Source organism: Cricetulus griseus, chromosome 4 (assembly GCF_003668045.3).
Source record: "Cricetulus griseus strain 17A/GY chromosome 4, alternate assembly CriGri-PICRH-1.0, whole genome shotgun sequence".
Classification (NCBI taxonomy): domain Eukaryota; kingdom Metazoa; phylum Chordata; class Mammalia; order Rodentia; family Cricetidae; genus Cricetulus; species Cricetulus griseus.
The window spans coordinates 21,017,516-21,033,932 of record NC_048597.1 but is presented as its reverse complement, the minus strand read 5'-3'; the positions used below and the strand labels follow the sequence as shown (position 1 = coordinate 21,033,932).

The 16,417-nt window shown below is 34.5% G+C and overlaps 1 protein-coding gene across 6 annotated transcripts in view; it reads right to left on the bottom strand.

Moving 5' to 3' along the window:
* Positions 1-16,417, bottom strand: part of Robo2 (roundabout guidance receptor 2) — a 482,486-nt gene that overhangs the window by 34,384 nt on the left and 431,685 nt on the right. For all 6 annotated transcript variants that reach the window (XM_027412411.2, XM_027412408.2, XM_027412409.2 and 3 more), the window contains 4 exons: positions 13,855-13,897; positions 12,354-12,481; positions 7,753-8,034; positions 2,120-2,276 (listed from right to left, as the gene is read on the bottom strand). In XM_027412411.2, coding sequence (XP_027268212.1) covers positions 2,120-2,276; positions 7,753-8,034; positions 12,354-12,481; positions 13,855-13,897 — 610 coding nt within the window. The remainder of the gene's footprint in view (positions 1-2,119; positions 2,277-7,752; positions 8,035-12,353; positions 12,482-13,854; positions 13,898-16,417) is intronic.

Here is a 16,417-nt window from a genome sequence, read left to right as displayed (position 1 = left end):
ATAGATAATGTCTTAGGGCCATAATTATAACCTTCTTAATAACGTATCAGATATTTGTTATAGACATGTTTTGCTTTGTTTTTTTTCTGTTCACTGGTTCATATTGCTTCTATTCCTAGAATTGGGCATAGAATTTAGGATGCATTTTAAAAAATATGTTGACAAAATTAATTATTATTGTCTGTTGCAAATACAAAATAAAAAAAAAAAAACTAATTTTACTAAGACAGATCCCAGCCCTAAAAACATTCCTTTTCTCACCAGCAAAATCTCAGCAAATTTATGGCAAATAAAAATCTAAAGTAGATAAGAACTAAGCTATACAGAACAATCATTTTTATGCACATTTGCTTTTATAGAATGTGAACATCCATTTTTAACTATTTGTAGTAGTAAATGACTATTTTAGAAATGGAAAATCATGTAATGAATTTTTGGCAAGTTTTAAAAATGAATTACACTCACTAAATATGTAAAATGACATGCCATACCAATATTCTGAAGATCATTTGTGTAAGACCATAAAACTACACTAACATTAATTTTTTCATCAAGGAATGAATTACTTCCAAGTTTTCCACTGTTTAGTAAGGTTGTGTTGCATTACTTAGATCAAATTAATTTATTTCAATGTGTCAGGAGCATCATCATATCAGATGTATATTTAAGGAGACTTGATGATGAAAAAAACAAAGAATTCTAAATAAGCTACATTTTACATATGATCCAGATATTATTCTTACAATGCATTAACATACTTTTCTCTTCCCATTCAAGTTATGAGTTCCATTTCCATGTTACCCACTTACAATCTTAAAATGCAAACTACTAAGTAATAATCCTATAATAATCCTTTTGATGAGATATGTAGCTCTTGCTTTTCATGAGATATTGTTATATTTACCTCACTAATGTGAATTAGCATCACATTCACAATTTAATTTATAAGTCAGGAGAAGAAAGCATGGGCACTTTACTGCTAATTTCAAATGGAAACCTTTGCTTAGATGAGTAATCATTATTAGCATATATATGAACACTATTTCCCAGAGAAACAAAATAAATCTACTGGAGAGATAAAGATGGAGGAATTATGTGAGTGTATTGGTATGAGTAGACTATATATATACATATATATAGTGCATATTTATAAATATGTATATATATACTAATATGTGTATAAGACAAAATTTATTAAAAAGATAAAAAATTATAATCAAATATATAAATTTATATGACTTGAACAAATATAAACCATAATCTGCTATGTAATTAAATGACATGTAATATGTAAATACTTCTGTGTAAAACAAATTTGTGAAGAGAAACATCTCCATATATTCTGTATTCTTGGTTGCATATTAGCCTAGTCAAAATACTGATTTGCAAACTGAAAGCAAGATACAACATTTAGGTAAAATTCTACATTTGATTTCTTTTTTGTAATAAAAGAACATTATCCATGCCTTTGTGCTTCAAATCAATTACCACTCTAACTAACAGGAAACTAGCTCGTGGGATATTTGGGAAAGAATAGAGGAGCATCACATGTAAGGGCCATCAAAAGAAATTGTCTACCTTAAAAAGATTTTGCTACAGAGTGTGCATTGACTTGAATCTCTTATTGTTCCTGTCCCTAAACTCCCATCAGAGCTGATGATTAAAGTTCTACCCACTGGCCAGGTCCCCACAATTATCCCATTGTGATGGTGCTCTACTGGTGGCGCCCTGCTATGGCCAGACATCAAGTCATTAGGAAGCTGCAAGGGATGATGAAGAAGGTTATTTTAATTCCCTTTCAGCCCTTCTCAGGAGTGCCTCTTTAGTTCACAGAGCTGTGGGGACTTGCTTTCAAACTAACAAGCAATATTATAAATGGAGGCTGATTATCATGATTGCAGACAATCTAAAGCACTTGAGGGCCAAGGATTCTCACTCCTCAATATGGGCTGTTTTATATTTATCAGCTAAAAATATAGAGAGAGTGCAAACAGGAGAGGAGGATGCAATGAGCACGGAGGGTGGGGAGCCATTTAGAGGATAAAGAAGTACACAGCAAGCATGAGTGGAGGTGGAAGAGCAGCCTTGGTCATGTTGTCGGACTCCACCATTTTCTTACCCATTTTCTTGTTGTTCGGCAGCATAGTGTCCCAGCTCTGTACCTGGAAGGGGCTGGACTGGAGGAGGAGGTAGAGGAACATTAGCCCAAGTTGATCCATTGTTTTTCTGCGTTTTCGATGAACTTTTGTTTTTCTTCTTTTTCCCACCTTTCCCTCCTGAAAGCAATAAACACATGTATTCAGAGATGCTGATTAGCCAAAGAAACAGAGGATATCAGATGCCAGGATCTATTGATGTTTTCAAAACACCTGAATCAGTATGCTAGACAGGATTTAAAGAAAGCTATAAACAATGGAATGACACTATCAGGGAGAACAAAAACATTTTTTTCTATGAATTCCATCAGTGACATTGTCTCTCCCAATTCATTCTCTGCAGAACTGAATAAACCAAAAACATGGCTTCTGTATTGAGTGCCTTCATTGATTTAGTCACCTCTGCTACTTCCATGTTTCCATTCTTAGATGAAATAATGGTCCACACCAAATTCTTTTAAATGTCCGATTTTACTGTGTTTATGATGCTCTTTTACATCATCTGTCTCAGAGGAGAATACAGGGTCTAAGGATGCAACTTAAACTTTTCCATTAGAATTTATTCAATTTAGTTAATCCATATGAATAATGTTCTTTTCTCCAAAGCCATGGATAAAACCAATCAAGTGTGGTCTAGAGAATATGTGTAAATGCCTCACCAAGATACATTTCATAGTCTTTTTTTGACCTATCGAATAGAAGCATTATTTGTGTGTATCATGTTAGTAATTCTCAACCACTTTAATTTCAAAAAAATTTCAAAATGAAGGGAATTTCATGGAAATAGAGTAATTAGGTTCTGTACATTGAATTTACACACAAATATGAGCAGAAAGTAAGCCAGCAGTGTACAAACCATATCTGAGAGTACTTGGAAATTAATGAACTCTGAAGGCAGAACATCATTTGAATTATGCTATACATTTTATTCTTCCAAATTGAAATGAATCAAACTTCGTCATTTACAAGGATGGTACCAAGTAGATACAGGGATGAATATTCTTTGAGCCAAATAAACAAAGGATCTTTTAAGAATACCTAAGCAACTTGTTTGAGTCCTATATCAGCATGTGCAAACATTGGCATTGGCCCCTTGCAATTAATCTTTATAAAATGAATATTATGAGTATTAGAGTGAATATTATGAGTATAAGATGTTTGTAGGAGGGCTATCGAGTCATGCAGATGAATATCATCCATTTTCTTTCTCTTATTTATCTCTTACTAATCTGAGTTAGCAAAATCAGATTATATTGTATAATAATAATATATTAGAAGTCCAGCAACATATAACTGTTACACTAGACATTCAAATTATTGTAAATACTACCTATATGTCATGCATGTCTGTACTCATACCCGTTATATCATCCCAGGACACAGTATTTTCACTTTTTGTTTTACTCCTTTGATGGAAGAAGAGTACAACAGGGAATGAGGGCAGGCATTTTCTACACTAAGCCTGTGTGGATAAGAGCTTGATTTCTGGAATTGAGCACTACTTCCTTTATGACATCATAGGTCAGTCATCTTAATTTCCTTATATGGAAAATAGATGTTTCTATTTCCATGAGCTATCTTTAGAAATACAAAAGACACTGCATGTAAAATATTAAGGATGGAATGCCAGTCATAGTTGCTCTCTTCCAACTCCTCACTCATTAAAAAAAAAAAAAATTCCATGCTTTAACCACATCTGCACTCTTCTTCAATTTTTCCATCAGTGAACATGCCAGAAGCAGCCTGAGTTTCTGAATAGAACAAAGATTTTACTACTGAATTGATCTTTATATTTTCATTATGAAATGAATCGTTTTAAATTTTATTTCTTTTAATTAGAAAGAAGATCATTTTACATGTCATTCCAAGGTCCTTTTCCCTCCCCTCCTCCCTTGCTTCCCCCCAACTAACACCCTACCTATCCCATACCCTTTCTGCTCCCCAGGGAGGGTGAGGATTTCGATAGAGGTTCTTCAGAGTCTGCCATATCATTTGTGATAGGGCCTAGGCTGACCCCCTGAAATGTACCTTTGAAACCTTAAACCTCCAAAATCATAAACAAAGACCAAGGACTGCATCAGTTTTCATAAACCTGGAATTGAAATTACTTCAATAGGGAAAGCTTGGGCAACTCATCTTTCCTTGATACCCCTAGCCATACTTTCTCATTGCCTTTTATCTTTGATGAAGACAGCCTGTGTGAATTCCCACTGTTCTTTTAGAATCCTTATGTGGCCACCAAGAGAACTGAGTGACGAAAGCAGGGAAGACTATTTGTCCATTTTAAAGGTGCGAAACTGTGGTCCTCACTAAGTGTTCCATGGACAACTGTCAAATTCCCATGGAGAGAAAACTGCGTTCACCAGGCAGAAGCTTTGCAAGAACCAGGTGTTTGCATAGTGTCTAACCCAACTGCGCTTCAGTCTTTACATAAATCCAAGCTGAAACGGCTTACTAAAATTCAAGACAAGTAACTCACCACCTACTGTTGTAAACAACAGGCTTTAAAATGTGCTTTGGAAACAGCTGATTCTTGGAGGGAATTTCCAAGGACCTTCCACAAAACATCCGTTTCCCCTCTTCTAGAAACGTACAATTATCTCTTTTCTCATTTTGAATAATCAGGATAGTAGTCCTCATTAGCATGCCCTTGTGTGTTAGCTCTGTGCTAAGTGATGTTCTACTAGGTTAATGGGGAACGTATGACCTAACCTAGTAGTTAAATTCTATTTCTGAGATCTGCACCACCATCTATTGCTGCAACCTGCAACTAAAAGCTTAGTCATTTTAAGTGAGAACTTCCTGGAAAGCTTTATTCAACTATAAACAATACATCGTGACACTTCCTACACTATGTTTTTGAGCCTTTGCCCAAATATTTGATCTTGTTCATCAAGAGAAAGTGTTAACTATTTGGATATTTATATCTAAACAAATAAACACCACAGAAGGAATGAAAACTAGGAAAAGAATTTACTTTGGAAATAGATGCACAGGGAAGGGAAGGAAGTGCACAGTAGAATGGTTTCAGAGCATGTGTGAGGTTCTGCTTTGACCTCATCACTACCCCAAAACGTAATGTATATATAATTATAAATTGAATGTTCAATGTGTTAAATTGAATGTATACTCTTTAAAAGTTGGCACATTAAAAGAAGAATCAGTAATTTTCACATATAATATATATATATATGATTATTATTTCTTTAACTTTTAAGACATTCAGGTTTTATATTTTTAATCATTAGACTTTTAATGGAAGTTTTAGACCTTCAAAAGGGCTACATTGTACAATATTTTAAAGAATGAAATGTATTCACTCAAATAAGTCAGAAATGAAAGTCATTTAATCTTTGTAATTATTTTTTAAAAACTGTATTAACGTCAATGTGAACAGATCATTTCCAAATGCTAAAATATGATAGGATTGGCTAGCCATTGGGCAGTTTAGTCTTATAATCCCAATGAAGCAGAAAGGAAATATTGAACTCCACTAGAGTTTGAACAATAAATTAAAAAAGGGATAATAATTTTAATCCAAGGTACTGAAAATGCTATCTCCAATCTAAAGAATTTTGTGTTCAAATGTAGATGAAGTATTTATTATAACTCCCAAGATCTGAATATAAATGTCATCTGAGATATTACTGAGCTCAATGCAACAAGAACTACTGCTTAGAATTACTTAAAAATAACTTTTAAAAACTGATGGCAATTGATCTATACCAAATATTTGCTGACTCACATGTCTATAGACCCCATGGCTTATGGTATTCAGTGTTCTTTATATACCTTGTTGGATATTTACATATTTTTAATGAAGTAAAAAGGAAGCTTCAGCAAAATTACTTTTTAATTATACAGAACAATTGTGGGACTAATTATACAGAAATGACAGCAAAAATGGCATAAAAGGTCATTCCTAAAGTTCCCTGGATTATTCAAGCACTTTAAATTCATAGCAGATGTTTAACTTTTTTCATATTCTACAATGTATCTAATCGTACCAATAAGCAAGAAGAGCAATGACTCTTTTGGAGGGAAAAGAGGGCATTAACATTTTAGTCTAAGAGGATTCTATCTCCTGAGGAAAAGTAATTTAGTAAATGTAATCCTAGTGGCTTTGAAAGTTAACTCTTTATGTCCTTGAAGCCTATTTGAACCATCAAAACACTATAATCCTTTCCTATTAATATGTATTTTAAAGACTTCCTACACATGGCATATCACTGGTCTGAAAAGATAAAACAAGTTGGATAGCATGATCAATTAGAAATATATAGATGAAATCAATAGTCATACAGTGTGAATACAATCACAAGGAAAGGTATGTCTACCACAATGCCTTCATGTTATATGCAAGGACCTTAATGGTAGAACTGTCACTGCTAAATATTAGGATAGAAATGCATTTCACTATAACAAAATGTATTTCCACCAGTGTGTTGTATTATGCCTGCATTGTAATTAACTCAGCTTCTTCCTTTCAGAAACATGTTCAAATTTACAATATAGAAATAAGTCACATAAGATATCATATGCATAGCTTTTAAATTAAATGTTAATAATGTTCCATATTAATAGCACATAGTCACATGATTTTACAGATAACAAGCCTCTCGTGTGATACTTTAGAAAACCAATACAAAATTATGAGACTGCATTGCTCAAACATTAGTATCAGGCTCTAAAATGATTTCATTTCCATCGTGTGTATTTTCTAGAATCAATGACCTGGAATTGAATATCATGTATAACCTTTCCATTAACATTCTCTTGACTCATAAATAGGGTTCAGGAAAGACAAAATGCATCTGTTCTTCATGAGCAGTCTTTATGAAGATGGCTCCATTTTTCCTCAAGTACATCACTGTACAGTTCACGAAAGGGTGACAGTGACTTTATCCCTCCTCCTCCCCCAAACAAAGTATAACTTCCCTATGATCAACAACTATCATTTGACAGATGAATGACTGCTACTGGGTTGTGATTCAATATTTCTTCAATGGTAGCTAGGAACACAGGTCATATGCTCTTGACAAACAAATAGTTCTCCTTACTGTGATCAGACCAACCTGAGAGACTGCCACTCCTTTCTGAGCTGTTGTGAGAGCTGGTGGTGCTGAAATCCTGTGACTGGTTGTGTGGCATTCTATTAGACAATCCCTCAGCCAATCGGTAGTCAGGGATGTAAAGTAAGGCTAAGGGTTAAAGGGCAGAGGTCATAGTGGCATCATGTGATTAGTTCACAGCACAAGCCCATGCAGAACATGCAGTTAGCAACTCAGAAGCAGATGTGGGAGAGCAGAGGAATGCTTTATCTACCCTTTCCTAATGGAAGTAGAGATGGATTGCTGGTTATTATATTGAAAAAAATGCTAAAAGAATGAAACCAGTTGGTGTTGGTGTGTGATGGTGAACTCAGCAGTGGTGGTGGCAGTGGTACGGGATACATACATGCCAAGAGAATACTTTAGTTTACATAGTAACCCTTGTAATGGATCACTGAACTGAACATTGAACAATAAATACAAGTTTCCATCTCATGCACAAATGACGTGAAATTAATTTCTCAAGATACAAGAAACTGACTCACCATTGTTACCTTTGTTCTGATCAGGTAGTGAATAACCAAATCCCATCAGGTCTGTTTTTTGTTGAATTGAACTTTTCCACTGTGGATCGGGGAGATCAACTGCCAGTTCATGAATGCTGTTAGAATGCAGGATCTGGGTAGTGGCATATGGCGTGGCCTGTGTTATTTGGCTGGAACTGTTGTAGGTGGTCTTGGTAGTGAAGTCAATGCTGCTATAAATGGCTCCGTCTGAAAGCATCGTTGCTGTTTTATCCCCTTGGCCTGGAACTGGAGGCAGCACATCTGCAATGAACGTAGGGGAATGAAACTATTCAATGATGCACAGGAGTCCAAAACTATCAGGACAGAAGAGGAAAAATAAATGTGCCACACGGCACGGCACGTCTGCACTGTAGCAGAGATGGGCTTCATGAACCAATGAAGGGGAGATGATATACAACTATCGACAGGCCATCAAGCCCAGTGACAGGCAGGCTCAACACCTGTCCTTCACGTCTCGCTGCTTACTACATCTCTTCCCCATTTTCTTCCAGCAGGAATTGGAAATTTGAGATGCTCGGTACTGGGAAACACACTCAGTTGTTTACTCAGTTTTAAAAGCAAAGAAACTGTCAGCATTTTTTGGGAGTGCTGATAAAGGGGAATATACAAATAAGAGATGAAAACATCTCCTTCTACTTCAGCACAAAAGACACAAAACATAAATGTGGTACAGTAAGAGTGGTTAAAATAATACTATTCTCACTGTGAAATAACATTTTTTTTCTGACGTATTAACTTGCTATTCACTTTGCTTTATTTCACAGTGTTGGAAAAGGAGAATAACTGAAAGAAATGGACTTCTTTCTGGTGCGTAACAAAGGGTAGTTTTCACAGGTAAGTCATTTTCACGATACAGAGGATTTAAGGTTAAATAAGCAATCTTGCTGATCAGTGGGTTTGATTTACCCTATCAGCTCTGAGGATCAGAGAAACTTTGGGAACAACAATGAATATCAATTGGCCCATTTGTCATTTGGGGATGGGAACTATCTTTACATGGTGCTTTATAAGTTGGACCTGCCACCTTTCTCCTGAGCTTTCTCTTTTCAAAAGAAAGAGACTCAGTGACTCTGCTAACACTGGTTTTAGACATTTAGAATTAATATCAATCAATAACATGCACTCCACAAACCTTGTGCCCTAGCCCTTGAAGACATCAATCACACCACTTGGTTTGTTCATTATACAAAAAATTTTCAACTGTCTTAACACTTGTCAACAGTACTTGGAATAAAGACTTAATAGAATAGTTTTGATTTTAAACATACAACACATAGATAATTTGTCTTCATAACAGAAAATTTATAATTTTGTATATAAAAACTTGTCAGTTTTCAGAGGTTTTGAGTCCAGAACTTCTCCAATCTATTTACAATGACGTGGATTTTACTTTACTGAAGTAAAATCATATTCAAGTTTTTAACATTTCACTGCATTATATAAGCAAGTATATATATTTCCCCCAGTTTCAAAACTCCATTACATTTTAACCTTACAGTTTTTTTTCGTTAAAAATTAAATGTTAGTATCCTTTTGCTCTTAAAAATCTTAAGTTTTGCTGGGTGTTGGGAGTACATATCTTTAATCTCAGTACTCGACAGGCAGAGGCAGGTGGATCTCTGTGAGTTCGAGACCAGCCTGGTCTACAAAGTTACTCAGAGAAACCCTGTCTCAAAAAACCAAACCAAAACAAAAATCTTCATGTTTGATAATATTAGTTAGTGAAAATATTATCACCAATGAGGGTTCAGACATTTCCTGTTTTCTACCCTGCCATTCATTGAGTTCCACACATCTAGAATCTAAGCCTCTCCAGTGTATTAGACTTAGATAAAAGGATAGTTTATTTGTAAACTTTTGAAATGTTTTTTAGTGTTCAAAGGGTTTAAAGGGGGTGGGGTAAGAGTAACAAAAACTGTTACCATGCTGACATGGACTTTGGACACAGAATTTTTCCTGCTAGGTTAAACTATAGTCAGTCCACAAGTGGAAGTGTACCTATATTGATTTTTGAAGTTGCATATTGTCTTCAAATATTATTTGATGACAATCATATTTTCAATAATAAGTAGAAGTATATCCTAATTTTGAAAGATTGGAAGATTACTCACAAATTTACATATGGAAGAGAGTCTAGTACTAGCAAATGGTCTGCAATTCTAGTTCTCCTCATGAACCAACAGGCTGCATCTAAATGGGTATCACCATAGTGAGGCTGTACTTCCCATTTTGTATTTCTCCTGGTTTCCAACAACCCCTCCTCAATGCTTTAGGCTGTATGCATCTTGTTGATACTGTGTTTGAAATCTGTGAACTAAAGGACTATGACCCTGCAGTCTGGATTTGCAATGTAGCCTAAAACATCTTAGTTGTACTTATATTTATGAATTTATTCAGATTTTGCTTCATTATGTGTGTGCATGACTCCCTTCTTCCCTGCATTGTCAGTTACTTGTGGGAAAGGATTTGTGAGATTTATGTCTTCGTTTCCATAATTCCCCAATTACAGGGCAAGAGAGACAATGCTTGTTAATGAAACGGTCAAAGAAATGTTTATGTTTGTCTTGACAAAAAGCAAAATTATTTTCTAGTAGGTCACTCAGTTATTTGAATTATTCTTTTGTCTGTATTTAAACATATGTTGGCATCACATTACTAATGGGAAAAATCTTAGTGTCTGTGGTATTTCTCATACATGACTATTACTATATAGTCATACATGTGAATGCACCTTGAGAAAATGGCATAGTGTAGATAAAGCATATTATGATAACATTTGATCTGACCTGCTTTAACTAGATCTCAAGTTACTCATCTTGACTAAATTTATTTTCTTAACTTTTAAACTCAAAATAGTTACTTAATTTATAAAAAATTAATAAGTATGAAAAATGTCATATGCTAGTTTTCCTACATAAATAGTAAATTCTTAAAATGACTGAAAAGAGGTATAGAAAACCTGCAGTCCCTTTGTATTGACTTTGATATAAATCTCTGATGCATCTATTTCACAAAAAAAATGAGATGGTAATGAAAAAATTCCTTTGCAAATCTGCATGCATATACTTTGGTTAAATTGGAATAAGAGATCCTAGAAGTTAATGTAGCTTGACTAACAAAGTCATAATATTATTTATGTATGAATTTATTGAACATAGCATGTTGTGGTATTCTGATACAAATACAAGTAAAAGAGGAAGCAAATCCTGGCTGGGCAAAGCTTTGGAAACCAAAGATTTTTTACAAAGTGAGTTGTGGAATAGCAGAGAGGACATAGTGGTGAGAAGATATTTGGACGTGTTCAGATGCAGACAGTTCCCAGGATAGAATTAGAAGCTGACCAGGCAATCACACAGCTTCCTTTCCATCATCATTTGTAATTTACTGGTACCTATTACACACTGATTATATTCTATGCTTTGTGCTACGTGAAGAGTAAAATCTTAATGTAGCTATCAAACTAAACAAAGAGATGCAGCAAAAGCCTTCACCTTGATATTCATCCATTCATTTTTCTTTATAGAATTGTATTTTTATAACTTCATTCAAAGAAGAAATATTTGGGGGAAATTAAAGGTAGTTACAGTAGAATGCAAGACACAGAGATAAGAGTAGCATCCAAATTTGGAAGTATTAGCAGTGACTTAGTATGACTACAACTTTCATTTGTAATATCAGTTATTAATCACAGAGCTTCAGAAGTCTCTTTCTGAACATGTCTTCGTAGATATACTGTATGATCAAATTTAATTCTTCATCACTCCCATACTGAAAGTTACCTAAGAGGTACTTGGTATAAAGCATGCTGACTTGGGCAGGATAGCTAAAACACACAGTACAGCACTGAATTTCCTAGTTTCTAGATTTAGTAGTTAAAAAAACCCTGAATTCTCAGTAAATATTTTTCTTCTCAATTATTAACAATTTCCTTAAAACCCTTTGTTTGTTTATAGTGATATAGGCATACAAGTTTTCTACTAAAATTGTTAGCCAAGAACAGAATTATGACTATATGTCTTTATTGTCTTAATTACAAAAGAAGATAGTCTTTAAAATGATATTTAATGATGTGCATGTGTGTGTCTGAGCATGTGTGAGTACGGGTGTCACCGGCATCCAGAAGAGGATGTTGGATGCCCTGGAGCTGGAGTTACAGGTGTTTGTGAGGAGCTGTCTAGTAACTAAACTTGGGTCCTCTGAGAGACCATTATGCCACTTTTACCACTGAGTCAGCCACCCAGTCCTGAAAGGAGATATTCTTAATGTGTTATTTTAAAATTTGGGGGTCAGCCAGATGACTCAGAGGGTATTGGCCCTTCTACCATGCTCAATGACTTTAGCCTGATCCTTGCGGCCCACAAAGTTGAAGAAGAGAACTGAGTTCTACAAGATTCGTTCTAGCTTTCCCATGTGTGTTTGTAACCACGTATTTGCTTACCTACACACAAAACAAAAATATAAAATGCTTAGAAGAAATCTAAAATAAGGTAAAAATTCTAGGACACCAAACTAAAAACAGACACCCAAATAATAATATTATTTTGAAAAATACAACTTACCTCCACGCCCAAAATTTGCAATTTCATTTGGGCCACTATTGCTATTGTTTACTGGCAAACTCGTGGCTGGCCAGGAATCAGCAAGCCAGGGATAATTGGGATCATTGGCATTTAGAAGACCTGGACGGCTGAAACAAAAATGAAATGAAGATTAGCCTGTGGGGCTCGGTGAGGGAATTTGACATCTTCTTTACACATTAAAAAGGGTAAGGAGATATAAGATTTTAATTGACTTCAAATTAATTGCAAGTGCTCTTAAGAAATAAGGAATTTCAGGAGCTCATTAAAGCTGTACATAGATCTTCTCTGTCAGTGGAAGCAAAGAGGCTTTGCCTGGATTCTGCTCACACACAAATGAAATCAGTTGTCCACCAGGGAACTGGTGGGAAATAGGGAACATAGTAGCATCTCGAGACAAAGGTTTAGGGTAAGTTGATATCTCAAGGGAACAATTTGTTGGAGTAGTTGCTCCATATCTGCCATTTCCAAAGAACTAGACTATGCAATCCTCATTTTTGTAGCCACTAACTGAAACTGTTTTCTCTAAGTCAGCATCCTTACTCACAGCCCTCATACCCAAGTGGAGGCAGATAGCTAGGGAAAAATTAATGAATATTTCTTATACTTTTCTACCAATAGTACAATTCCAGTTTCCTCACCTTACAAAAGTACTAGTTAAGGGTTTGTGAGAAAACCTTCTTTCTTATCACATTTAATAAGAAGTTCCATTATTTAATGTAAAGATGAAATTCTGATTCCTTTCCAGAATATTAGCATATTTACAAAGAAATAGATCACCTGAAATCGTTGTACTTTTTTTTGATAGACCCTTTCTGGTACAATTCCTAAGAGAAAAGTGTGTTTCTATGGAAACCGCAATAAGAAGATTCAATTGCTTCTTGCTATATCTGCTCGGTCTCATTAGACTTAATCTCTTTTTGCTAAAATATTGATTAAATGGGAGATTGGAAGTTATTACCAGAGCCTAATTACAATCTCCATATTGGCAAAGGGAAAATAGATGAGGATATATGGGTTTGTTATCAGCTTTTATCAATTTCAATTGAGTATCCAAAGTTGTGGAATCCAGTCCTATCAATCTACAGCCTATTCATCATCCATGAATCATTTACTTTGTGATCGATTATATGTAATTGTTCACTCACAGCAATTTAGTGAGAGCCAATAAGGAGTCTTAAACAACAGCAACTTCATTTGCTAATGTCTAATTAATGCAATAAACATCCTGCTAACAAATGAACACATTCCTTGTGATATTTACTACTAATTTCTTCAGGGGCATCTGGGAGATATGAAACATCTGGACTTGATTCCTCTAAAGTGCACAACAGATAGATCATTAAACCTTGTGGTAAGCCATTCAATTCCTCCTAGAATTCTCAGACTTATAAGTGATCGTTTATTACAATAATAGCTGCTCACTACAGAATTTCCCCAGTACTGATTAAAAATAATAATAAAAAGAAACTCCTTAGCATACCTCCCATTGCTCATTAGTCCTCCATCTCCTCTTTGAAATGTTACTGTAATAAAGGAAAGACATACACACATAGTAGTAAGTATTAATCACAATTAATAACAGCTACCTATTGGGCCTCAGTTTAGAGATGAAGACTGGGAATTCCAACACAGTATAATTAATGAAAGTATATAGGTAGTGACAAGCAATGGCTTGGTTCAGTGCAAAGTCATCACTTGTTCCGAATTAAATAAGATTGCTTCAAGTGAAATGAACAGTTAGAGTGGCCATTGTATTTAGATGTCAGAACTGTTTCAAGTGGTGTATATATAGTCTTATTAGAAGGATGATATACATTTAATGGTAATCATAAAAGGCAGTCATTTATTCATAACAAGAAAATGTCTAATTTGAAGGAGAAATACAAAAACACATATTGAATCGAAGTAGCATTATTCCATATGGGAATACGTTTCAAATATAGCATCAGAAAAGTATTTATTACACACTACTCACCGTCATGATCATCAGGTATACTCAAAAGCATTATGCATTGAATGGTTATAATTAGAGTAGACACAAACTACTATTAATGTGGAATACTATTATGACAATATAGTTTGAGAATAGTTGAAACTGAATGGACTTCAGTTATGTGTATACATCTCAAGTTTTCTATAATACCAAGGAGATTATTAAAGAAAACACCAAGGAATATCTAGTAGAACCAAGGACACCATTCTGCTTTCCCAATTTATCATTTCCACTTTATGAGCCAGAAACATGAAAGTAGACTAACACACTGAGCAAAGAATTTAGTATCAGTTTAGATCCATCATCCCTTCTCCAAAGCCTTTTAGGTAAAATGTATTTGAGCTTCACAGTGATTGTAAGAAATGCTATATTCCCCACAAAGGACCAGAGGAATCTAAGGCTGAGTGCACTCACAGCTCTCTAATATTTCTGCCACAAGGGTGAACGCCCAGCACAGAGGAGTTGCATATACACATATCTGCAAGGTTATTTGGATCAAACTCTGTCATTAAGTTAACAAACAAGATTTTTGTGCACAAGGTATCTGCTCTTTAAAGTTTCTGGAATGCAGAATTGTTAGGATCTTACAATTTGGAACCAAATCATCACTGGTCGGATAAAGTGATGACAGGATATGATGGGTATAAAATGAACAACATAGTCTGTCTTTGGGTGACACCAATTATGTGTTCTGCAGTTTGTTTGTTTGGGATAAATGTGAAGATAAATTATTTCTCAAAAGAATCAACTCATTTTAAATGATATATACTCCAAATGTACAGATAGCTTTTAATTTGAAAGTTTTCCACAGTTTGTCATTTGGTTGGATTTCAGATACCAAGTCTAACCACTCTTAAAAATTTGCAGTTTCTTAATATAATGTAGCAAGCTGTTCTTGATAGTCAACTAGTAGGTAAAATTATCACATAACATCATCATTAAGGAATAAAACCTTAATTCCAAGGGTCTATAATAGTTAAAGACTGATATGTGGCTCCTAGAAATGTCATGTAGAGACCCCACATATACTGCCATCTCAAGTTTTAAATAGCCTCTCAAATATGCTATGAAAAAATTCTGACATAATATTTACATCTGCCCATAGCTAGTCACAGACATCTATGCAAAGAAGATTATGCTAATCATTGCTCCACTTAAGGCCTTAAAATTTGGTATCAGTAGTGCAATTCTATCATATTGTGCCCATTTGATAATGGATTTTTAGCACAAACAAATTAAAGTATAACAGTCAAAGCAAACAAATGAGCAGCAATTAGTGGAATATTAGATAAAACCCCCATATTAATAAGACACAAACACCTGAGAGCACACATATGCATACATTGATAGAAAACGGGAACACAGTAAGATGATTACCAGTCACTCATCTCATGCATTTTACTAACTATGTGTTTTATAATAGAATACTAAGTGCTAATATAGAGTTAAGACAATGTTGTAGCATTGTACATATGTAAACGGGCAGTATTTGATGAGCTATCCTTAAAAGGTGATGCTTAAGGGATTCATGAGAAGCTAAATAGTACTGCTTAATACTGATACTCTTTCTTCTCATCCAAAATTTTAATACCAGATCATACAAATAAGAGAAAAAGAGAGAGCTGAATTAGAATCACTAAAATTGGCCAATTTGTAGTAAAATACAAAGTGTTATAATATAATATTTAAAACTTAAAACAGAAAGATAACATTAGTTAAAGCTAGTATTCAGTGTTCAGTGTTTGGTAAACTTTATTTACTAATAGGAACTAAAGGTTAAGAATGAAAGGATTTGGTATTCACAGTGATTCATGTTTAGAAAATATTTGTTTCCTCTTTGTATCTCAGTCGTCATTCAAGTCTTTCTTTAATTGATCTAGATTGGCAGCAGGATGTCAAAGATCTCATGAAGACACGTATCTCTTAACAATTACACAAAAGAAAAAAATTATAGAACATTTTGTAATTAGTTGTATAACTTAAAATGTTCTCCACACACAATTTGGTAGGCATGAGACTCTCTTTGAATCTTTCTTTTAAAAGAATGAAG